This window comes from Euprymna scolopes, chromosome 2 (genome assembly GCF_053919585.1).
Source record: "Euprymna scolopes isolate OS-2025 chromosome 2, ASM5391958v1, whole genome shotgun sequence".
Lineage (NCBI taxonomy): Eukaryota > Metazoa > Mollusca > Cephalopoda > Sepiida > Sepiolidae > Euprymna > Euprymna scolopes.
In genome coordinates, this window is record NC_136483.1 from 25,333,225 (window position 1) to 25,358,615 (window position 25,391).

At 33.7% G+C, this 25,391-nt stretch overlaps 1 protein-coding gene across 1 annotated transcript in view; it reads left to right on the top strand.

The window, feature by feature from the left end:
• LOC145303383 (peptidase inhibitor R3HDML-like) overlaps nt 1-25,391 on the top strand; it is a 77,218-nt gene that overhangs the window by 7,623 nt on the left and 44,204 nt on the right. Inside the window, exons 3-6 of the mRNA XM_080144703.1 lie at nt 3,078-3,293; nt 5,529-5,644; nt 14,057-14,148; nt 23,410-23,421. Of these exons, the coding sequence (XP_080000829.1) occupies nt 3,078-3,293; nt 5,529-5,644; nt 14,057-14,148; nt 23,410-23,421 (436 nt within the window). The remainder of the gene's footprint in view (nt 1-3,077; nt 3,294-5,528; nt 5,645-14,056; nt 14,149-23,409; nt 23,422-25,391) is intronic.

Sequence of the window (25,391 nt, forward strand, 5' to 3'; positions counted from 1 at the left end):
ATGACGTCAGCATGTTATATGACTTTAGTGCTTAGGCAGAGGGCCGTGTTTCTACCCGGAAACGAAAGCATGCTATCTGCCTGGATTACATAAACATTTCCGTTCGAATTTTTGTGTAGATTTTGGGTCGGAGATTACATCGGCTTATTATGTTTATCTTTTTTTTCTTTGGAAATGTAAAAATGTCCAAGAAATAAAAATGATAAACTAAAGGAAATTCGTGTGAAAATGATAAGTTCGAGTCGATATATATATATATATAGGCTTTTGTCCTGTAAGTGCCTGCTACTGGCTGATTAGGAAGGGCGCGGTGGATACTAGAAAGCTAATTGGCTAACTAAAAACTCAATAGAAGGTGCGTATATAAAAAAAACGCGAGACAACCACAACATTCTCGCATAAGCCTGAAGAATCCTAGAGTGGATGAAACGCGGAATATTCAGTGTAGCTTAATCGCCATATATATTTTATAACTTACTATATATCTACATATATATATATATATATATATATATATATATATATATGTGGATGGTTTTTGACCTGATGAGGTGATTTTCCCCGCTAGGGGGTCATTGAAACACGTTTGCTAATGTATAGCCAATAGCTCTCCAACAATCACTATATATATATATATATATATATATATATATATATATATATATATATATATATAAGTGAAATTGTGTATGTGTGTGCGTGTGTGTACGTTTCACTACCAAACTACGCTGACACAATTTTCAGTCTACAGACTGACATAAGAGGTATTGAGATTTGGGAAAACCTTTTTAATTCGTTTTCCGCCAGAAATTTGGCTGTCAACGAATATTACCTTTGAAAACTCTACAAAACTCCTCCGCCAATTTTGTGTCTAAACACTTGAAATTTAAGATGCAGATTAGTTGGACATGGATCAAACTTTTTAATTTGACTTACACTCAAAACAATAAATGTTAAGGGATCAAAATTGGGGTCAAGATTAAAAAATAAAGTTAACCTCTTCGGTCTCTACCAAATTACTCAGAAAATTTTTGGTCTAAACATTACTTTTACATGTGTATTCAGACATGGGGGAAGCTTTTTAATATTTTTTGGCAGAAGATTTGGTTGGCAAGAGGTCAAAGTTCAAAAGATTTGATCTTTGCAGACTATTCAGCTAATTTTGGGTCTAAACATTTGAAATTTTTCATAAAGGATATTCAGACATGTGTAACATGATCGTCTTGAGGAAGCGATTTGCTCCCCATTGGGGAGGTGGAGACCTCTCTAAGATCTGAAGAAAACCGGGCAAATATGCTAAGATTTTCTAATTGAATCCCGGACACCGGCGGGTATCAAAAGTACTTGGAATAAAACAGATATATATTTTATTGTTACAATCAGTCATAAATTTTATTGTTTGAGAATGAGGAGACCGGAAATGTCAGAACAATGTGGAAATGGGGCCAGACCTATCTTAGCCTCGAGGACGAAGGCTTTCGAAATTGACAGGGTTTTACCTCTTGAGGTCGTGTGAAAAGGATTTCATTTTTGGTCTCAGATTACAAAATTCTGGTCGTATTGCTGAATTGCACACACGCAATTTGGGTCTTAAATTCCCAAGAAACGTATTGAACGCTGATTGGTTGAATGGATCGACCGACCCACCTTGTGACCCCTCTATAAAGAGCCAATATCCGCTTGAAATTACCAGATTTGCGCCGAAATTTCGAGAGAACAACACCCGCTTCAAGGTCGCATCCCCCCTCTCCGTCTAGCCATCCAGTGACGAAGAAAGGGATTTATGAAACTTAAAATGTTTTGGTGAACTGAATGATGTACATATGTAAAAAATCTGTAACTTTTCTTGTTAGAAAACCTGATTTTGTCTGTCTTTTCTTTCCGGCGCATGAAAGCTTTGCTTTTGCTTTTCAGCAGGATTCAACACAGAGATGTTGAGAATTCATCTAGAGGACTCCCAGTAGACTTGACATCATGAGCCACAGTTTCCGAAGAAGTTAGAGGTCAGTTGTTGACCTAAGTAACGGGAGACCCGCCACAATGCAGCAAACATTTTAATCAGTTTTTGAGCGAAAATTTGGCCGCCAATATGTCAAGGTTGAAGATCTGACCTTTTCAAACTCTACCAAACCTCTCTGCCAATTTTGGGTCTAAACACTTGAAATTTTAGATGTAGGTTACGTGGGCATAGTCAAACTTACTAATTAAACTGGACGAACTTCCTTTGTTAATGTTTGTTTTCGCATCCACAATTATAACATGACTAAATGAACGAATTTTAGTAAACAAGACGGACTTCCTTTTTTAATGATCACCCAAAATTATCACATAAATGAACGGTTCTTAGTAAGCAAGACGGAATTCCTCTTTTAAATGTTTTTAGCGCTCAAAATTATAACATGACTAAATGAACATCTTAGTAAACAAAACGGACTTCTTTTTAATGTTTGCTTTTTTTCAAAATTTTGACATGACTAAATGAACGAATCTTAGTAAACAAAACGAAGTTTATTTTTTTAATGTTTGGTTTCATCATGCTGATTAAGAAAAATCGATTTATATTTGCCGTATACAAGGCACTTTATATCTCTGGCTGCTATGGGCGAGGGTCAAATCTAATTATTACAATTGAAAAATAACTAATAATAATGAAACTTTTAAAAGACTTAGCGACTCCTAACTTATTTCGCTAGAGAAAAGCCGTATTTTTGCGGAGAGACAAACTTATACGTGCTTATCCCATGCTGGTCGACCGAAAAAGAGATGAGTCAGATAAAATGGGATCAGAGAAGACAACCGCTATATCCATACGGAGCGGCCCATTTACTATGCTAAAAAACTAGCCCTGACACAAAATAGTGCCACATATGACCCGTTCATAGATTATGTTTGTGACACCTTTGAAGAAATCGTTGAACTTTGACATAACTATATTAAAATTTTGTATGCAAATAATAAATTACAAATGCTTTAAAATGCCGCTTCTACAAACTAGAAAACACATTTAAATCGACCTGTTATTGTGTCTATATTTTCTCTCTTTCCGTGTATGTAAATATCTTTATCATTCTCTTTAGAGATGGAGTAAACAGCTGGCCAAAGAAGCGGACGCGTGGGCTAACCGTTGTAACTTTACATATCAAAAGTTAGGTCGAGGAGAAAATATGGCATTTAACTCTAACCCAGGTACAATGAAGAAACGTATAAAGACTGCCATGGACGCCTGGTATCTCGAGAAGAAAGATTTTAGTTGGGCATCAAAAACTTGTTATTTATCCTGCCATTACAGTCAAGTAAGTGTCATTAACTGCCGATACAGTAAATGTCATTATCTGTTACATCCCCTGCATTCATAGTCTTTTAACAATAATTAAATACAAAGTGGAACGATAAATTTGTCGTCCTTAAGAAAACAGCACTACCGCTTAATTTTAAAACCTTTACTGAAAAGATCACAGATAACTTGATAATGCCAGAGAAATGACATCTATTCAATGTAGGAGCATAGAGTCTCAATCATCGCCATTATACGGGTTCGGAACTGAAAGCAAAACTTTTTCACACGCACCGGCGGGAGCTCGGCGAATATTCGGTGATCAGGCTGGCTTTGGTGTTGCTGGAGATCATGTTGCTGAGGTTCCTGTTGAATTACCAACGAAGTGGTCCAGCGAAATGTTTTTAAGCTGTCAAAGCTAGGAAGTGTTATAACTTATAATAACTCACAAAATATTAAATTATCTGTTATACTTCACGGAATTACAAACAATTAAATACTATTAAACCTTTCCACTCCCTCAAATTAATAATAACTTAATAAGTTAATGACACTAACTTGCTTGTAATTTCCTTAAGTTACAAGCAAGTTATAACTTGTTATATTTCATTAAATTACAAACATGTGTCATTCAACTGTTATAGTGTTTGCAATTAAAAAAAATTAAAATGTATTATTTTTAATAGTCCCTTAAATCATAAGCAATTAAGATCCATGTAATTATGTGTCATACACCTGTTATAGTTCTTCCAATGACAAACTAGTAAATGTTATGGATCTGTTATACTTACTGCAATCACAGGCAATAATGTGTTATTAACCTGCTTAGGTCGTTCAAGTAAAAATTAGTAACTGTAATTAAGCTGCTATAGTTCCTGTAATTACAAACAATTAAATATTATGAACATTACAATTAAAAGCACCTAAGTGTTATTAACCTATTATAATCTTGCAATTACAAACAAGAAAGTGTCCTTAACCTATTATGCTTCGTACACTTACAAACTATCATTAAAAGCATATAAACGCCATTAATATTTTATAGTTCTTTGATTATATATATGCAACTGTTATAAAACTTTTATATTTCCTGCAATTAAAAATAAGTGTCATTAACCAGGTATAATTTCTGCAATTACAAGCAAGCAAGCGTTATAAACTATCATAGTTTCTACAATTACAAGTAAATATCATTGACCTTTAATACGTTCTGTAATTACGGACAAGTAAATATCATTCACCTGGTATAGTGTCTACAATTACAATTAAGTACTATTATTCTTTTATAGTTCCATATAGTTAGTTTTCTGGACGGTATGCTTCGAATTCGTCATTCACTCCTCCGATTCTGACCCTCCCTTCCCTTCTCTCTCTCCCTATCTCTCCGCCCCCTCTCTCTCTCTCTCTCTCTTACGCTAGATTTCATATTTCAGGCCGTAATGTCTCTTGCCTTCTCGGACATAAAATATCTGACGCTATCACCTAGCAAACAACCCTGTATCTAAATCCCAAACTCATTCTCCTCTGAGCGGTTGTTAACATATATTCTGCTGTTCCGATATGACGTCAGATTTGATCTGTCATCTAGACAATTTCCTCATTGTTTCTCGGACCAAATAAGGCCATGTTATTGCATACTGTTATCGTTTGTTTATTGTTACATGCATTCTATATTCTGTAAAATATTAAATTTATATCTAATTGTTTATTTTGAAATTCCTTAAGCCTTGCTGTGGACCTGCATATTTATCTAGTTTACCTACTCTATTCCCGTTATCGTAGGGCCCTGATATGTTACATTCTACCCCTTCCATACTAAAAAACAATCTTAATCTGGGCCAAAAAATGGTCAGACCCCATCTACTATTACTTTTGTCAAATTGGGTCAGTCATTTTATTCAGGCCAGAATTCTTCTACGGTCTCATGGTATCACAACTAAATATGTGCTGTTCCATCAGCTATCGCTTGCCGTTGCTTACTTGCGGAATTCCTTTACGGCCCTCCCATGGTATTATCCAGGGTTGTGTGATTAATGACGCCTGTTCTATTAGCCACCACAAACCAGCCGCTGTCGTTATTTGCAAGTAATTGTCATGCTGCTGTCATTGTGTCTACAATTACAGACAACAGTCACAACGCTTTTATATCCATTTCACTCAAGTAAGTTTCATAACGCTTTAATCATATACGCATTATTCAGAAAATTTCCGTTTTATGTTTTGTGTCATCTTTTCTCTTCGATTTCTCGAACAGATGGTTTGGGCAACAACCTCCGAACTTGGATGTGGAATGGCAAAATGTAAATCCCTTAGGGCTTTTGGAAAGAAGGTGAAAAATTCCCTTTTTTTCGTCTGTTTTTACAGGCCAATGTAAGTGAATATCGTATTAATTTAATTCAATGTAAACTTAATATTTTTCAGCATATTAGCCAGAAACGTTCATTACAAATGTTATATATATACAGACTGTCCAAAAAGTCACTAAACGGTTTGGAACTTAAATATATTCTTTATTGTTAATGCTAGCTTTCTGTAATTTTAACATACTCTGACTAAAATATTGAGAAGGTGTGTTATAAATGCAAATTCCAACATTAATGAAAAATAATCTTTATTTATGAAAAATAATGTCTTTTAAATTTTGCCAATTTTCAACTTCACATATTTGTGCTCTTTCCAAAACATCATTCATGAACCACGTCATAAACCAATTGCGATTTACCTCCCTTATTTTCCATTCTATCAAGTTAACATTCTTGTTACATTTCTAACAGAAATATTTTATTGTTAAAATATCTGTCGCCTCAATACATAGTTTCGAAACATTCTATTTCCTAACATCAACAACGATCATAATAATAATACTCGTTATGGTTGCTTGGCATCACCCGGCAGTGTTCTATATAACAATATAAGTACATCCAAGTTCTTCCTTCTTAAAAGTACATGATTGGCTTGTTAAGCACTAAATACCAACCGGTGAAGCAACCTGGGACAGACATTAAAGGTACGCCACAAGCCTTACACTAATAATAATAGTTTCGACGATGAACATTAGTTCATTAAGACTTCTAGACCCACTAGATTATTAATCAAAACCGCAAGAAAATACCCAACTAATTCAAACGACTACATTCCTTTCGTTGGGCGTATTAAGGATATATTCTGATAAGAAACACATGCTTATGTAGAAATTAATGAAATATGTACATTGTATTAAAAGGGTATTAACGCCAAAGAAACTTTGAATCAACTCTCTAATAATATAGGATATTTTAGATGCAACGAACTTTAAATTGACAACTCTATTTTTTTAATTACAGATTTGGCAACTATCGATTATTTTGAGTTCTGCTTGGTCTGGCAATTCATAATAAAGAGACACACCCGAGCAGTGTTTAACCCTTATCCTTGAGTGGCCTATCGGCCTTGATAAGTGGTGACACATATGTAAAAAAAAATGCAAATCAAGTGATCGATTTTCTAAAAGAAATATTTGATTAATGAATAATTTCACGAAATATACTTGTTAGCTGGCCACCTCATTCGTGCGAGTTAACCCCGTTAGATTATTTTCTTTGGGAATATATGACACATGTTTACGTCGATAAACTAGACACAAGAGATCAGTTGAAAGACAATATTCAATGCGCTCTTGTCGAAATAGTCTTATTAATTTGTAGAGTTTGTGACGATTGGATCACTCTATTGCACCATATATGCACGAGCCGTGAGGTTATGTATCTGAAATTGTGTGTAAATTATAAATGACGAAAATTTATGTCAGGAATAAGCTACATATTAAAGTTCTGAATTTTTTTTAGATGAGGGCTGTTTCTATTACTCGTATTACACGGACTATTTTTCTTATCTTGAGCGTTATTTGTGCAACGTTTCGATCGAATGGTCCTTCGGCCGTCTTCAGAGATGTTGGTTGTTGTTTCAAAAAATTACTGGATCCATAGATGTTTTCGTATTCTGTGAGTCAGTATCTATTTTATGGGGTTTGTTTCGAATTTGTGAAAAAATTGATTGACAAAGGAGAGGCAACTCTCATAAAAAATCAATCGGGGATCATCTCCCTCTAATTGCCAAATATTTAAGGGTGTACAATTTTTTTTTTTATAATAATTAGAGGCTCCCAAATGCTATTAAAATGTAGGCTAGGTCTGCTGAGTAATTTTTCTTTTTTTAATATATGTGCTGTCTTCTTGAGTCGCCTGACTCTCCATCTTGCATCCTTGTCAATCATTTTGACCTCGTTCGACAAGGGGAAGTGCGTTCTTTATTCTGTTATCGTAATTTTTTTTCCTATTCAAGAAATAAATAAGTAAAAACAAATATACACATAAGAAAGTCTATGTTCATAAAAGAGGAAGTTTGTTTGTATGGTAAACAATTCATGCAAAAAGAAAATTTTAATCAGTTTAAATTATATTTTCATTAAAAATCTAAAACCCTATATAATTAGAGTGATTTTCCCGATTTCGAAAAAAATTACCGATTGTTTTATTAATTTCTGATTTCAATATATATATATATATATATATATATATATATATATATATATATATTTCTGTGGAAATCTACTTTATTTCCTTATAATATATACCAATCCTTATTTTAGAAGCTCAATGTAATTATAGAGCAATATAGTGAATGAAGGACAAAAGATTATATTCCAAAGATCATGATTTTGACCATCTTATAATTTAATCCTTTAATTCAGTTGATATTTACAATTTTTGACAGTATCTGTTTCGTAGCACAAAATAAATCACTTAACTATTATATCAATTAGTGAATCTATTTTGCCCTTAACTCATCAGAAGAAATGGCAACAATTAATCCATCGAAAGGAAATAAAGTACGTTTCGACATGATTAAACTCCGAAAATTGGACGTGAAGCTGTGAATAATATGTTTCCATTGCGCCATTTAAAATCTAGAAATAAAGGAGTAAATTATAAGATGGTCAACATCATGGACTTTGGAATATAGTCTTTTGTTATTCATTCATCTCTCTTTCTCTCTCCCGCTCTCTCTCTCTCTCTCTCTCTATATATATATATATATATATATATATATATAGAGAGAGAGAGAGAGAGAGAGAGGTAGAGAGAGAGAGAGAGAAAAGGGTAATTAGTTAAAACTTGAGGAAAGTGCTTAATATAATTCAATTGTAGAGCAAATATATATTTTTTTATTACCGTTTTATCTGCTTAGTTACACATGTTTCGGCCACCGAATCGTATCAACGACCCAGTAACTTTGTCAGACTTAAACAGAAAACTTTCTGCGTAACTAAGCAGATAAAACGGTAATATGTATATATATATATATATATATATATATATATATATATATATATATATATATATATATATATGTATATATATATATATATAATATATATGTAATATACTGAGTTCGTGTAATTCAGTAAGTGTTCATATACCAATGATTTTTAAGCCAAAAAGAGTTGACTTAAGGAGTAAGCTACAAATTATCATATTTCATAATTGAGCATTAATATACTGTGGAAGCAAATAAAGACTTCAAAAAAAGTATTGATGGCAACAAAAAGTGTATTTCATTTTACGTTACAATTGTTTTCATGTCCAGTCGAACAATTTCAAACATTATATCGTTTGGAAATGTTCCAAAACCAGCATTTCTTCAGACTTTATGAATAAACACACTTTTGACAATAGAGCATTTTTGAAGAGAAAGAAAAAAGAAAAATTCCCTTAACAGGAAAAGCATGTGAGAAACATTTACCTTTGCTGTAGTTACGGAAAACCCCATTTAAATCTTAATATATCGCCTAATTTTCGTATCTTTATTTAAGAACAGTCATGAGAAGTTTTCACAGAAAACCCTAAGCTATTTAAAAAAAAATTAATATATCCCATTCATTGAGTTCCTAAATTAGATCTCGTTGTTGATGGCACCTTTTTGATTTCCCGGGGCTGTACTTCCTCCCCCTGTCTACCATTGACCATTTTAATTCAAATTTTCATTATTGCTGTTAAATGCCTAACCCAATCACCTAATGCAGTTGTATTACTCTTTTTGTTTTTATTTTTAATGCTGATTTTTGTATCCACCCCCCTGCTATCGTTCCTATTAATTTCCATCTCAGGTTCCTTTTAAAGGATACTACGTGGTTTCTATATCTGTCCTTAAACACTGTTCCCATGGCTCCCAGATATATCTTCTTAGTGTTGTCGGTTTTTATCTCGCATTTATACACTATTTCCGAGGTTAGATATTTCCCATCCAACGGACAATTTCTAGATATTCTGCAATTACATTTTCTGTTTAGGATACGTTCGTTTGATGCTAGTTCGTTATTGCTTCTTATTTTGCAGATTTTTCTATTGTTGGAGCTGATTATAGTGTTAGTTAAGTTTCTGGACGTTGAGAAAGATAATTTTACAGAGTTTCTATTTATTATTTTGCTTAATTTATTAGTTTAAAAAAATGCGAAGCTCGTTGTTTGTTTGTTTACAAACAGGCGGTTTGAGCACTGTAAGAGTGGTGGCGGATGTCTATTTAAATAGACATTCTGACGAGTTATTTGCGGGCGTTCCTTCTGTGGTCGAGTGGGAGAACTGCCGACTATCAACACGACGGTTCTAGGTTCAATCCTTGGCTTGGGAGAGATGCTAGTCTAGCGGCACTGATGAGTTGTGATACAACGAAACACGACTGTTTGTCGATGGCTATAAATATATATATATATATATATATATATATATATATATATATATATATATTTATATTAACACTGCAAAAACATATACAAAAAAATGTATTCCTCATAAAATGCATCATATCGCATATGATTTTCTTCCATCGCGCACGAGTGTGACTGATCATGCAATTATCCTATTTGTCCTACTAGGGTGGCCCGGCTTTGCCCTAAAAACCCCAAATCTTCCAAAAGATTATGCTCAGCATACACGAAGAGTTTGTGTGAGATGGATTGATACTTTGCAAAGAAAAGAACGTTGTCAATAACCTTCTGGTAGATAAAGACAGAATACTCTTCCCACCGCTACAGATCAAACATCAAGCAGTTCACCAAGGATCTGTACAAGGCGGGTGACTGCTACACTTATTGTGTCAGGCTTTCCACGATTAACCATGGACAAGTTGAAAGCTGACATCTTTAACGCTCCGCAAAGTCGACAGCTCATCAGAGATCCAGTGTTTGAAGACTCAATGAAAGAAGTGGAATTGGCAACATGGGAACCATTTGTTCTAATATGTTGTAAAAAAACTTTCTTAACAAGAATAAGGTCAGAAAGTACGCACGACTTCACAACAACATACTGAACGCTTTTAGAACTTGGGCTGCAACATGATCATCATATATATATCATATATATATATATGTATATATATATATATGATATATATGATGTATTCCTCTTCTTTTTTAATAATCAATAGATTTTTACGGTGCTCTTATATCCGTATATATATATATATATATATATATATATATATATATATATATATATAGCATATATATATATATAGCATATATATATATAGCATATATATATATATATATATATATATTGCTTTATGATTCTTTTTCTTTTAACTTTTCGGTTTTCAGTATAATCTTTTTTTATATCAAAATCAAAAATATAAATAAAAGTTCCATAGTTGTTGCTATCACTAACGCTCTAGATTCGTCCACGAATCATCTTCGGGTGTTGAAGTAAAAGTGCGACGGAGTGAAAATGAGAATTAAAAGTGAAAACTAAAATATATCGTAAACGGCGTTAGGTGATGATAAGTTAAAATATATAGAGTCGATGAAAAATCGATTAAAATTATAGGTCGATTAAAAATTCGAGTATTTAAATCAGCAAGTTCGTGGACACTGTTAACAAAGTCCGTCCACTACGAACTACGCAAGACATTTTAGAACGTTACTGCTTTTCTCGAATGTAATATCATTTATAGTGGTTTGAAGGGTTCTAATATATGACACTTCAAGAATTTTTATTTTTTTAATATTATTTTCATGCTGTATAATAATTATGTTGTCAATGAGGACCTTTTTAAAATTGGAGATGGGGACAGTTATGTTCTTTTATCAAATATTTCTATATATCACTAGTAGATGCATGGTTATTTGCCGGGACAACGTTGTCATTGTATGCCCAATGTATGTATTATTTTCGGAGTTACATTCTCCCAAAGAACATTTGAATTTATACACTAGATTGCTTTGTTCCAGCGTTTTTATAGCCAGTGATGAGTTGTTTCTAACCACAAGGTTTTGCGTTCTAAACTCTTTGCAGTAAATAATAAATTTAATTTTAGAATTACTGTCAATAGACGTCAAGTATCTACGTATGATATTTTTAATTGCATTTTCTTCGTTTCTGAAGTTAGGTATCATTTAATGTTTATAAAATATATTAATGGAGTTTGCATTACGGTGTTGGCTAATATTATTATTAGAGTTTCAACGGATTGTAACATTCGTTTTATTTGTTCATCAACAATGTAATTAAGAAAATGAATGTTGATGAGTACTTGTTTAATGTTTTTATTTCGATGAGTAATGCTTTTTTGTGAATGATATCATTTTAGCGCGATTTAATAATTTTTTTATTATGGCTATTTTGTACCTTTGTGGGCATTCACTTTTAAAGTTCCGGAGGCTGGAGTTTAAGCTCGTTGATTTTTTTTTATATACAGAGGGTTTAAAATTATTATTAGACGTGTCAATAAGGACATCAAGAAATGAGATTTTATAATTATTATTTAATTCTGCTGTAAATTTAAGGATTGAGTTTTGGAAAAAGAAGTTATTGTAGTTAGTATATCATGTCATTATTTTCAGCTAAAATAAGGATGTCGTCCACGTAGCGTACATATATGGGGGACTTTATATTATTTATAAATATTTTGTTCTCTAAATCAGCCATGTAGAATTCACTTAGGGTCGGTCCAAGGACTGATTCCATTACCACTTCGTCTACTTTGGTATGTGTGTTACCGTTTGGGTCATAGAAGGGTACTTACGTAGTGCAGATTAATAGTATAGTTTTTTAACATTCTTTTATTAATTTTAAGTGGGGGGGAGTAACGAATTCTTTTAAATGTTGTTGAGAATTATATCTATTGTTTCTACTACAGGCACATTTGTGAATAAACTTTCTACATCGAGAGAAGAAATCATTTTGTTTTCTGGTTGCATTGATTTAAACATTTGCATTAATTCGTGTGTTGATTTAACGCTATATTTGCTTGGAATATATGGGCTAATAATAGAAGGTAAATGGGAGTAAGAATTTGGGATATGATAGGTCGGAGAGGAAAGTCAGGTTTATGTACCTTGACTGTGCCATATAGGTAAGCTGGTTTATAATTCCAATTATTTTAGGGAGTTGAAATTGCCAATTTGTGCATTGTTCGCTGTAATTAGTTTGTTCACTTGTGTTTTATGTGTATTTGTAGTGTTTTACTAATTTCTTTTTTAAATTTCGTATTATAATTAATAATATTTTTAAGTTTTTTTATCGTAATCGGATTTGATAAGAATTGCAAAGATTTATAAGCTTTTTTATAACTATATTAGAAGGGTAACGCAGTTCTTTGGCATCATTTTTTTAAATCAGTAGTTAGTATTGAGTTGTGTATTTTATAAAATCGAGTATTTATGGCCTCCGCTTTTAGAATATCCCTTAACCCAGGATGAGTGGTCATTTTGTTTTCTTTTTCTAGGTTAGTCAATGCGTTCATAGAATAATTCTATCTCGGCCTTTTTTTATGTTGATGGTTAAATTGTGGTGTGCGATGGCAATTGGGCCCAAGATTTAAGAATTCTATTTGTGGGGCTGTGAGGTCGTAATAAGAAAGATAATTATAAAATTGTGTGTTATTAGGTAATATGATAGATCCATGGTATAGAGAGTTTAATTTTTCTTTAGATGGTTAGTCGATGCGAGTGTTCGTAATTAGAAGTGATGTCAGTAAGTCGTTGTGGGAGTTCAGTGTATTTGTCATTGGTAATGCGGTCCTTCAGTTTTTCTTCAAGTTCATGTAGTTCATTTGTGTGTTTAAGAATTAATTCTTGGGCGTTGTTGATTTGTCCTTTTACTAAATCAATTCTTAAATTGCATACTTTACTATCCCGTTGAGCTGCTGAATCATGTAGTTTGAAATTGGTATATTTAGGCAGCATTTTATATATATATATATATATATATATATATTAAGTAATGTGATTGATAATTTAAAATTTAAAAATCAAATTATAATTAAATTAAAAATCCGTTTCATAAGAAGGAACAACAACAAAATGTTATTCCTTCTTATGAAACGGATTTTTAATGTAATTATAATTTTATTTTTAAATTTTAAATTATAAATCACATTACTTAATATTGAATTAGCTCTAGGATATTTACCTATCGAGCTTATTATATATCTAAATTACAACGAGTACTTTCTCTTTCCTGTATTTTAATTAAACTAGTAATTTCACTGTTACATTGAAATACAATCAGCTCTTTAGATTATTGTTCTAATCTCCTTTATATATATATATATATATATATATATGTGTGTGTGTGTGTGTGTGTGTGTGTGTGTGTGTGTGTGTGTGTGTGTGTGTGTGTGTGTGTGCGTGTGTGTGTGTGTGTGTGTTAGTAATCTGTATGTATATTTAAATGTACACATGCATAAATTTCTGTTATATTATATATTTTCATTTCATTTATCTGACTTTCCTTCATTCTGGTTCAGTGGAAATATGGGTAATAATATTTACAAAGTTGGCCCTCCTTGCTCGAAATGTCCACATGGAACTTCTTGTAACAAGGGACTTTGCGTTGGAGGTAAGCCATTCTATTTACTCAATTATAAAGAAAACAATTAAAAACACATGGAGGGATAATAAAATTGAACAGTTTTCAAGGTTTCCTGATTATATTTAAGGATCTGATAAATGATTTTTAAGGTCTGCACTATTTGAGACACTTTATTTAATATTTCAATAAATATTGAATTACATTATGTTAATCCTTGATAATTGTTAATCATTTACTCCCTGATCATGACTCATTAGATTTTACCTTTGAGCTCTTTATTTTTGACACAATTGTATGATTCTCTTTGCATTAAAAATAACGATTTTCGCATAGCAATCTTATTCAAAAGAAACTTAAAGGTTAAAAACATATTTTCATTTCTGATGACATTCTTTTATTTGTTTTGTATTGAAAAAAAAACCTACGTTATTCTTTAAACTATGAAAGATATTTATCATTAAATTTATTATATTAAACGGTAAGTCTATATTTACTTATATACGGCATAATCGCGTTGACACACCGGTTCTCGTAAGATCACCGAAGTTAAGCAACGTCGAGCCTGGTAAGTACCAAATGGATGACCATTTGGGAATTCTAGGCGCTGTAGGAGCTCTCCGCTTCTCTCGACATTTGTTTCCAGTTGTCATGTACACAATTCACTGACCAGTGGTATTTAACAATGTCGATTAAGGAGAGGTGTGGTTGGAGATTGCGCACCTCCTGTCAAATAAATTTAACACGCAGGCACCCCTCCGTGGGTATTCATAGTCTGTCAAAGACTGAAGGAGCCCTATATTTACTGCTTTATATATGTGATTGATTTGAAAAATAAAAAGACATACGAAGACATATAAAATTGATAAAATATTGGTTCGCTTTTTATTACTTGATTTAATTTCGTCTCATCAGATCATAGGATATGGTTCCAGTAATCTATGGGCTTTCTAAACATGCCTTCAGCAAACTGTTTGCCGGCTTTCTTGTGTATTGCCTTCAGAAGAGGCTTCCGCCTGGAATGACAGCCATGCACACCAATTTGAGGAGTACAAAGACAAGTATGTCATGCCTACAGTCAAGCATGATGGTGGGAATGTCATGGTCTGTGGCTGCATGATTGCTGCAGGTATTGGACAGTTACATTTCATTGAGGGAAACATATAAACTCCAACATGTAGTGCCAAATACTGCAGCAGAGCATGATCCCCTCCTTCCAGAAACTGGATCGCAGAGCAGTGTTCCAGAATGTCAATGACCCAAAACACACATCCAAGACAAGCATTGCTTTACTGAAGAGGTTGGGGATAAAGTGATAGACTGACCACTCATGTTTCCAGACTTGAACCCAATAGAACATCTTTGGGGTATCCTGAAGCATAAGGTGGAGGTGCGCAAAGTCTAAAATATCACGCAGTTCTGCTACATTGTAATTGAAGAGTGGAAGAGTATTCCAATGGCTACATGTGAAGCTCTGGTAAACTCCGTGCCCAGGAGAGTAAAGGCAGTTTTGGATAATGATGGTGGCCACACAAAATATTGAGAGTGGAAATGTTGTATGTTAATATTGACAACTTTTCTTAAGAGGTGTACTTTTGTTGTCAGGGATTCAGCTTTTAATGGTTATATTTTGAGTTATTTTGAGAGAAAAATAAATTAACTCCGTTATATATGCTGCACACAGACTACTCAGTTTTTAATTGTTGTCCTGAAAAGATATACTTAAACATTTGACGTAATGTAAGGGGTGTACTGACTTTTGTGATACACTATATATATATATATATATATATATATATATATATATATATATATATATATATATATATATATATGAAATGTGTTTAAAGAATATAGATAGATTCTTCTCAGTATATAATAAGCTCAATATATAGGGATGGAGCGTAACATAGAATGAAATTATACACAATATATTTCATATATATACATAGATATTTAAATAGATATTTAATGTGTTGAATTATTAGTTGACCCTATCTTAGCACATGTCTGCTTGGAGTACTTTTTTTATTCTAGTTAATAATTTTATTTTCCCTATGTATTGTTATCCTTTAAGTAAAGTTTTTTTCAGTACACACAGAATTTTGTTAATTTACTTCTACAGGTTAATATTAGGTTGGTGCACAAATAATTTCGTGTTTTTATACATAGTTGAACGTCAAAAAACGACATTATTTTTGCACCAACTTAATAGATTTGGGAGCTCTTTAAGATTTAGAATCTATTTTTTTTATTTAGACATCATTTACATAGGTCGTCTCAACTTCCAAATACACTGGTTTGTTGTTATAACACACACACACACACACACACACGCACACACACACACATATATATATACATATATAAAGCAAATGTGTGCGTATATGTGTCCATGTATTACAGTTAAACAGCTCATATAAGAGACATCTAACCGAAGATTTGAGACCAGCATCTTCGCTCCAATACGCTTTGTTCGTTATTAAAAGTTAGTAAAAAATTAGAAAGAGACCTTAGCATTCAATGTAAAAATATCTTTTTTTTTTTCAATTGAAAATAGATAAAAAAAATTATTGGATAAATATTCGCTAACCCACTTTAATAAGAATTTTTATTTTAAGTATGTTAATTCATGATTGTTTTTTTATTTTAGTCATCGAAATATTTTAGATCTAGGAAGAGAGATAAAAATCCATTGGCAGAATATCTACTAGACCTTTTCCTCACAACTTGCCCTGAACTATGTTCAGTTTCTGTTCTGTCTCCTTTTGGATCTTTCGACTACTCTGTTGTATCAATTAAAATAAAAATGAAATGTAATTTCGCCAGAGGTACCTCTCAATCGTACAGTATATCGATACACTAAGGCTGACTGGGATAGCTTCCGTACATTTATATAGGATCTATCTCTGCGTTCCATGTTTAAAAAGGGTCCTCTATAGTATCAAACCTGACGGAATAGTTGATTGTAGGTATAGACCGTTTCATACCCTCGAAAAAGTTCCAGCAAAAACCTAACAGCCAGCCATGGTTCTCTCCAGAATGTGCTGCTGCCATTGCGCACAGAAATCACTTTTTCCACTGCTTCCAACGTAATAGATGTATGGAAACTTAAACCGCTTTCAGGACTGCCAGCAATCATCGTAAGAAATTAATAAAGAATGCAAGAGAGTTGTATACCCAGTCCGTCAAGTCCAAAGTAGCTGAGCAGCGGCTTGGTTTCCACCAGTTTTGGCAAATAGCAAACAGACTCCTGAACAGAAGCGTGTGCTCTATCCCAACTATAATCAATGCACCTGAGGTAATCACTTCAGCATCAGACAAAGCCAAACTCTTTGCCAAGAACTTTGCAGCTAATTCTACCCTTTGCGACCAAGGCCGCCAACCCCCCAATATTTCCTCCTGTATCAGAAAACACGCTATGTGATGTACATATATTGGTACGTGATGTTGCCAAGCTAATCAAAAACCTTGATTCCAGTAAAGCAACCGGCCCTGACGGTATTCCATTTATAGTACTCAAAAAACATCAACCAGAACTAGTGCCCATAATTACAAAACTGTTTAAACGTTGTCTAAAGGAGAATTGCTTCCTATCACCCTGGAAAATCTTACCAGTGTGCCCTGTATTTAAGAATTCAGGTGATCGTTCACCCCCCTTTCAGTACAGGCCAATAAGTCTCCTGTGCGTCATGAGTAAGTTGCTGAAACCTGCGTTAAATACAGAAGTAATAAACCATATCAGCACAATATGGTTTCCGTTCTGCTAAATCTACAGCAGATGTGCTTACATTTATGTCTCATAGGATTAGTGAATCTCTCGACGGAGGCAACCTTTCTAGGGCAATTTCTCTTGACATATCTAAGGCTTTTGATAGGGTATGGCATAAAGGTTTACTTCTCAAGATCTCTAGCTAGGGGATAGCTGGAAAAGTCTTTTCAATTATTAAATCATTTATTTCTGATAGATTCATAAGAGTAGTAGTTGATGGGTAAAAATTAGAAGCCCTTAGTATTAATGCTGGAGTCCCTAAGGGATCCATCCTGGGTCCAACTCTTTTCTTGATCTACATTAATGATCTTCCAAATCACATCCTTATATCATTTGTAGACATTTATGCTGATGACACTACCATTTATCGTAGCACATCATAGACAATAAACGACCAAGTTCTCTCCGATTCTCTCTCCTCTGATCTTGAGCACGTGGTACAATGGGGAAAGGAGTGGTTGGTTACTTTTAATGCATCTAAAACAAAGCTTCTATCTTTACATCATCAACATTCTGATCCATTCTGGCATCAATTGAAATGAATGGCTCTCGTCTTGAGGAGGCCTCAAGTTTTGATAAGCTTCTGGGCTTGACCTTTACTCCTGATCTTAAATGAACACGTACATCAAATCTGTGTCTAAGGCCGCTGGAAAAATGGTGGGATCCTTCTATCGATCCGGTAGATATCTCACTGCTGATGCAAATCTCTATCTATATAAGAGCCAGGTACATTCAAGGATGGAATACTTTTGCCACATCTGAGCAGGGGCTGCTAGAAAGGACTTGTCCTGCCTTGATAGAGTTCAAAATAGACTTCGTATCCTCGTAGATGTCCTTTTCTCTTCCCTGCAACCTCTATCTTACAGAAGAGATGTTACGAGTTTGTCTCTGCTGTGTCGTTATTTTCATGGAAAGTGTTCGACTGAGCTTCGGTCTATGCCCCCCCTCGCCAAACTTTCACAAGAAACACTCGTCTAGCTGAAAACACTATCAATAATTCCCCCCATTCTTTATATGTGCCTAAACCTAAACGTAGATTCTATGAACAAAGCTTCTCTCTTTAAACTGCACGCCAATGGAATTGTCTTCCGTCTTCCTGCTTTCCAGCTGAATATAATATGGTTGTCTTCAAGTTTAACGTAAACAAGTTCTTAATGAGCCGTTCACTTGTTAATAAATTTACCGAATGTCCATTACTAACGATTACTATATTGCCCAATTTCTACTGTGCACTCTTTAACCCTTATCCTCGAGTGACTTCTTGGCCTTGATAAGTGGGGATGCCTATGTAAAAAAAAAGTTCATGGGGCAAAAATTTGGTTATCTTCGTAAAAAAGCGTTAGACTGCCAATATTTTATGCATCATTAGTTCATATTTAACAGATGCTCAATAGCAATGCCAGTCATCATCATGAATACGTTTTTAAATAAGTAATGTCGTTCTACTGCATATGACCTTAAACTATATCTGATGGTGAGGCCCCAGCTTGCGGGCTTTGGGGAGTGTTGAGCCACCCTTTAATTGCCATTGGTCCCAGGTCCATTCAGACCCGGGGTGGTAGTACCTGTTAGGGTCCCACCTATGGGTTAAATAGTAATCGACTTGAAAAATCACAAATATATTCTATTAAAATATTTTTCAAAATCACTGGATTCGGCATTAAATTACATGAAAAGGGTTGATATGCCGTAAAACAAAAACAACCTACCAACCAACATCTACTGCAGATATTTAAATAGTTATCTTTAAACGCACATACCATGTACTAGATGAGGCGGACGAAACCAGGGCCGTAGCGCTTGATATATCCAAGGCCTTTGACAAAGTCTGGCACAAAGGCTTGCCTAGGTAAATTAAATCATGCGATATAACTGGACCTATACGAAATATAATTAGATTATTTCTTAGATAACAGGACTGGTTAGGTTGTCATTGATGGACGTATATCCAAGAAGCATAACATTAATACGAGAGTTTCTCAAGGGTCGATCCTTGGACCACTATTATTACTTATATTCATAAACGACTTCTCTGATATTTGCTGATGATACAACGCTCTATAACATGCACGAGGGAAGAACGGATGTACATAAATCTAAGACAATGGCAGAATTGTTAAAAATGACCTCCAAACAATAGTGGACTGGGGCTGCAAATGGGTGATAACATTTAATGCTAGTACGACTCAGCTACTCTCTTTTAACAATTACAAGACGCATCTCCAACGACCGATATCCATGACAAATAACACCTTACCTGAGAATTCTTCCTTCAAACTCTTCGGCCTAACATTCACGGGCAATATGAACTAGAACAAATATATTCAGAACATTGCGAAGGCTGCTGCAAAGACGGTGCGTTTCCTCTATCGAACTAGAAGACTACTCACACCTTAGAGTATTGTGTACAAGGCCACCATTCGCCTATTTATGGAGTATTGTTGCCACATCTTGGCTGGTGCATCTACCACTAGCCTCTCTTGGATAGGGTCCAAAAAAGAGTTTTCAATCTAATAGGTCCTAATTTGTTAACTGTTTTACAACTATTTTAATGGAATGTGCTCTGATGAACTCGTTGCACTTGTGCCCTCTCGACATACATATCCCCGACAAACTTGTTAGCAACAAAATTTCACCTTTTTACTGTTGAGGTTCCTACATACTAGAAAGCTTTCTACTCTAATAGTTTCTTTCGTCGTACAGCTAGACTTTGCTAATATGCAGAAGTTTAAATGTAACGTAAACCAACATCTTAATCTTTCTTAGGCATGGCCCCAAATAGTAACCCTTTCGTCCAATTAGCAATATGCCTTGTTAGATGTGAACGTGAGAAAAAAAAAGAAGAAAATGGATGGAAAATAATTAAGATGTTCTTAACTTCTAATATAGGCTATAAAATTTAATGAAGTTGTGAAGCAGTGATTTTAGTATCTGTCTTAAACCGAAAATATATTTCTTAGTCTATTTCTATTACTAATGTGTTTCGATGAGCTTACTGCACTTGTGTCATCTCAAAGTGAATTCCTCGGACCATAGATGACAGAAGATTTTCTACTCTAACATTTTTATTTCTTGGATCGCGCACACACACACACACACACACACACACACACACACACACACACACATACTCTCTCTCTCTCTCTCTCTCTCTCTCTCTCTCTCTCTCTCTTTTGGCATTTTCTCCCTGATCATTATTTCTCCGACCGTATCAACACGCAGAAAATTAAATGTAAGGTAAACAAACATTTTGTTGTCCAGCTTCGCAGCCAGATATTTCGCTTGACATGTAAGTATCCTTGTACAATTAAGTAGCAATATTCAGTGCTTGAGGTGACTAAAAGTTAATAAATACAAATTTGATTATTGTTCAGATCAGGTTTATCTCAATATTTTACATGGAAGCGCAGAGTAGCTTAGCTCATATTATTTTGATTCTTCGGACTACTGTTCAAAACTTGAGTGTTATTTTCGCAACATTTCGGCCGATATAACACCCAAAGTTCTTGAGATGTATTTATTTAATCCACGGGGATAGGATGTTCTCGTTCCGTCAGCCATGAATGGGTAAGTAAAAGTCCTCAGTAATTTGCAAGTGTATTTTTGTACATAAAGAGTCGTTGCAAAGTTGATAAGGTACTTGAAAAAATTCCGCTGCGTTGTTGAACTCTTCTGGAAATTGAAGATTCAATTGCAAATGTCTTGGAACTTTTGCCATCATTTGGAATCAATAAAGAGTTCTGTTCGAAATTCCGTGAAGATTCTCGAGTTCGACAGAAAAATTCCAGAGTTTAACAAAATACACTGAAAAATCTCGCAGTATTAATCAACCGAAACGTTGCGAAAATAACATTCAAGATGAGAACAATAGTCTGAAGAATCGAAATAATAATAATAATAATAATAATAATAATAATAATAATAATAATAATTTGTCATCTGAAAAGTTCAGAAATGTAATAGTTTTGCTATATTTTAATATGAGATTCTCATTTTAATATTGGAATTAGAATATTAGAATTAATATATCTGTATATATAACATTTTGTTTGCAGAAATTCCCCTCTGAAACAAATGATCGTAGGTTTGCAACAACAGATGCCACATACGAATTCAATGCATCTACCCTGACAAACACTATCTTATGTAGCTTACGACCACCATTTCTGCCACATTCACTCGTGATAATAAAATGCTACATTACATCTGGCAAGCAACACCACCACAATCGCCATATCTACGGAAGAAGTTCCTATTTTTCTATCTCAATAGTTAGTGCTCCCACCGCTTCCAATTGAAACCGGGTCAAATTCTATATTTTCCTACGATATTGTTCTTGCACTGCCATCGACTAGTTATTAAATACATACACATAACATACTCTTTCCATTTCCCGATTAAAAAATAATAAATTCTTCTTTTCTCAAATTCCGCCTATTTTAATTGGCTGATACCTGAATCCATTTCTACAATAAATAAACGAACGCTCCAGAATAAAATATAGCGTCGGTCTCTACTGAAGAAAATCGTGCTAAAAAACTAATTAAATTGAACATATCAACTGATTGGCGTTCTAAAAACATAAAAGCTAAACATATTAACTGATTGTCGTCGGGCTCTACAGATTACAATTGTGCTGAAAAAGAAAACTAAACATATTAACCGATTGGCGTCGCTAAAAACAACAAAATTAAACATAGTATCCGATTTTTGTCGCACTCTACAGATTAATATCGTGCTGAAGAAACAAAACAAAATTAAACATATGAACCGATTGCCATTGCACTCTACAGATTACAATCAAATTAAACATAGTAACCGATTGTCGTCGTTAAAAACAACAAAATTAAACATATTAACCGATTGTCGTCGCAGTCTATAGATTACAATCGAGGTAAAAAATATACAAACAAAATTAAACATATTAACCCAGTGCCGTCGGAGTCTACAGCTTACAATGGTGCTTATACAAAAATAAACAAAGTAAAACATATTAACCGATAAGCGTCACTGAAAAATAAAAATAAATTAAACATATTAACCGATTGCCGTCGCACTCTACACTTTACAATCGTGATGAAAAAAAAAACAACTAAATTTAGCGTCTATCTATACATAAGACAATTGTTTTGTTTTTTATATGGTTAATTTTTTTACATTGGCTCCACCTCCACAATTTTCTTTAACTTGACAACTTTTATAGATTTTCGATTACGCTGATTACGAAAATCTTATTCAAATTTGTCAGAGACAAGTACTTTTCGATAATTGGGGGTGTCTATTACGAAAGTTGTTCTTAACATGAGGAGGTTGGAAGTTGGCCACCACCACCAACAACAACAACCATACTTTAATTTTTTATGAGAGGAGAGCTGCGTCAACCCGGCAACGCCGGTTAACGAGTTCTGCTAGTTTAATATAAAAATTCCTTAATTATATGTTGTCTTTATTCAACTAGAAATATTTTAAAAGCCTTGCTTAATGTATATTTCTTTATTTTTGTTTTTTTGAAAATATAGGCACCGGAATCGGTAAGTAGACATCTTTATATGTCTAATGTTTAACGTATAACTTCTAAATAATATTTTAAGAAAATTCTACCGCTTCTTGCGACTATAAGATTATGTTTTGTTCTGGTATTCCTTAGAATTCTGTTATTTTTTTCACATATGCATTGGAGATTGAATATTCATGACGATAAGTAAGTTTTATCCTTTCATAATGAAGTCCTCATTCAATATTATATGAAGATCTTGATCCAAATCAAGTCTTACAAATATATTCGAGATGTGCTATTAGATATAAATACTGACGTAATAATCGAGCGCGATACGGTATGATCAAATATTAAGATATTGACTCACTGGTTCTCGTGAGATTACCGAAGTTAAACAATATTAAACCTGATCATCATAAGTTGCGTAAATACCAAGCGCTGTATGTAGGAAGACAACGACACCTTCCCGCAAGAACTGCAAAATAATGATGCCGTCATCCTTACAAGGATATAAATGCGATTAGGGGTTGCTTGTAAATTTGATATTCCCCAAAGATTTCCTCCATCGAAGGAGGCCGATTTAACTCGCCTAGAGTTAATGCCGCTGGTTGGTTGCTTGGTTTATATGTTAAAGTGCTGTGGATTTGAATCAATTAGAATCCAATATGAATTGGTTAGATTAACGTATCGTGGGACAGATCTAAAATTGTTAATATTAATTTTTTCATTTCTATTTGGTATAAATTCAGAAATGTCGGATTGTTGAAGTGTAGTCAAGTGCAAGTTGACCGCATGCCTTAATCAGATTATTGTCTGATTAGAGTTGTTGAGATACGAACCGTTGGCAACAAGTTCGCTCGGACAAACTCGATCAGAAAGGGCGTTTAGAAATGTTGTCCCATGGTCTGTTAAAGTCAGTTAAAAAATACAGCTCCATAGTAAACGCATAAATATATATTTTGTATTCTTTTTTCTCGATAGGAGCACCTTTCAAGCTTATTAAATGTCATTTTTACTTTTCTTCTTTCCGCGAGCAGGTCATTTTACCGGTAAGTAAAAATTTAAACATTACTATACAATAAGAAAATAATTACAAAAATAATTAACTATAATTAAAATCATTAATAAGTAAAGTGAAATTAATTAAGATCTAAATTAGTATATGACAAGAGAAATCAGGAACACAGACATAATAAATTGATCATAAACAAATTGTTTATTCGTATTATTTGAATTATTAGGACTACTGTTTTCATCTTGAATGATATTTTTATAACGTTTTGGTCCATATAATCTCAAACATCCTCGAACAAATAATCTTTCTGTCGAATCGGGTATCTTTACGGAATTTCGAACGGAACCATTTATTATTATTACATAACATACTTGGAAAAATTCAGTTGTGAAGTTCTGGAGATTAATGGTTCAATCCTTAGTGCGGGCAGCACACAACATAGAATTGCAAATTATTGAAGACTTTTACGAAGTTATACGTGACGGCAAGAGAGTGCGCTATCCCCTTAGAGTTGCGTGTGAAATTCTGTGCAGATCCCTTAGATAGATTCTTGAGTTCAACAAGATACATCTGAAAAAGGGCGAAGCTTACATCGACCAGAATGTTGCAAAACAACACGCAATATAAGAACATCAGTTCGAATAATCCAAATTATACGTAAAAAAAAAACTCTCTCACAATGTCTACGCTAATAGTCAGTTCGGAGCTTAGTAAAATACATAAATGAATACCAAAACTTTGATTTTACAATACTTTTCGTCTTTTTTTTTAAACATTTGAGTTTTCTCTTGGTCATATTTAAAAACTGTTCCCTTCAACATCTAATTCGTATTTTTAAACGTGGAAAAAACGTATTTAGCATGATAGGACATAGCTTTCCTTTTCCGGGGTTAGTCTTTATTAAAAGAGAGAGCCAGCCTGTCTCTAAAATTAAGTTTAACGGATTTGCATCGTTCAGTGTCGATACCCGTGCAGAGACGCGTCGACGG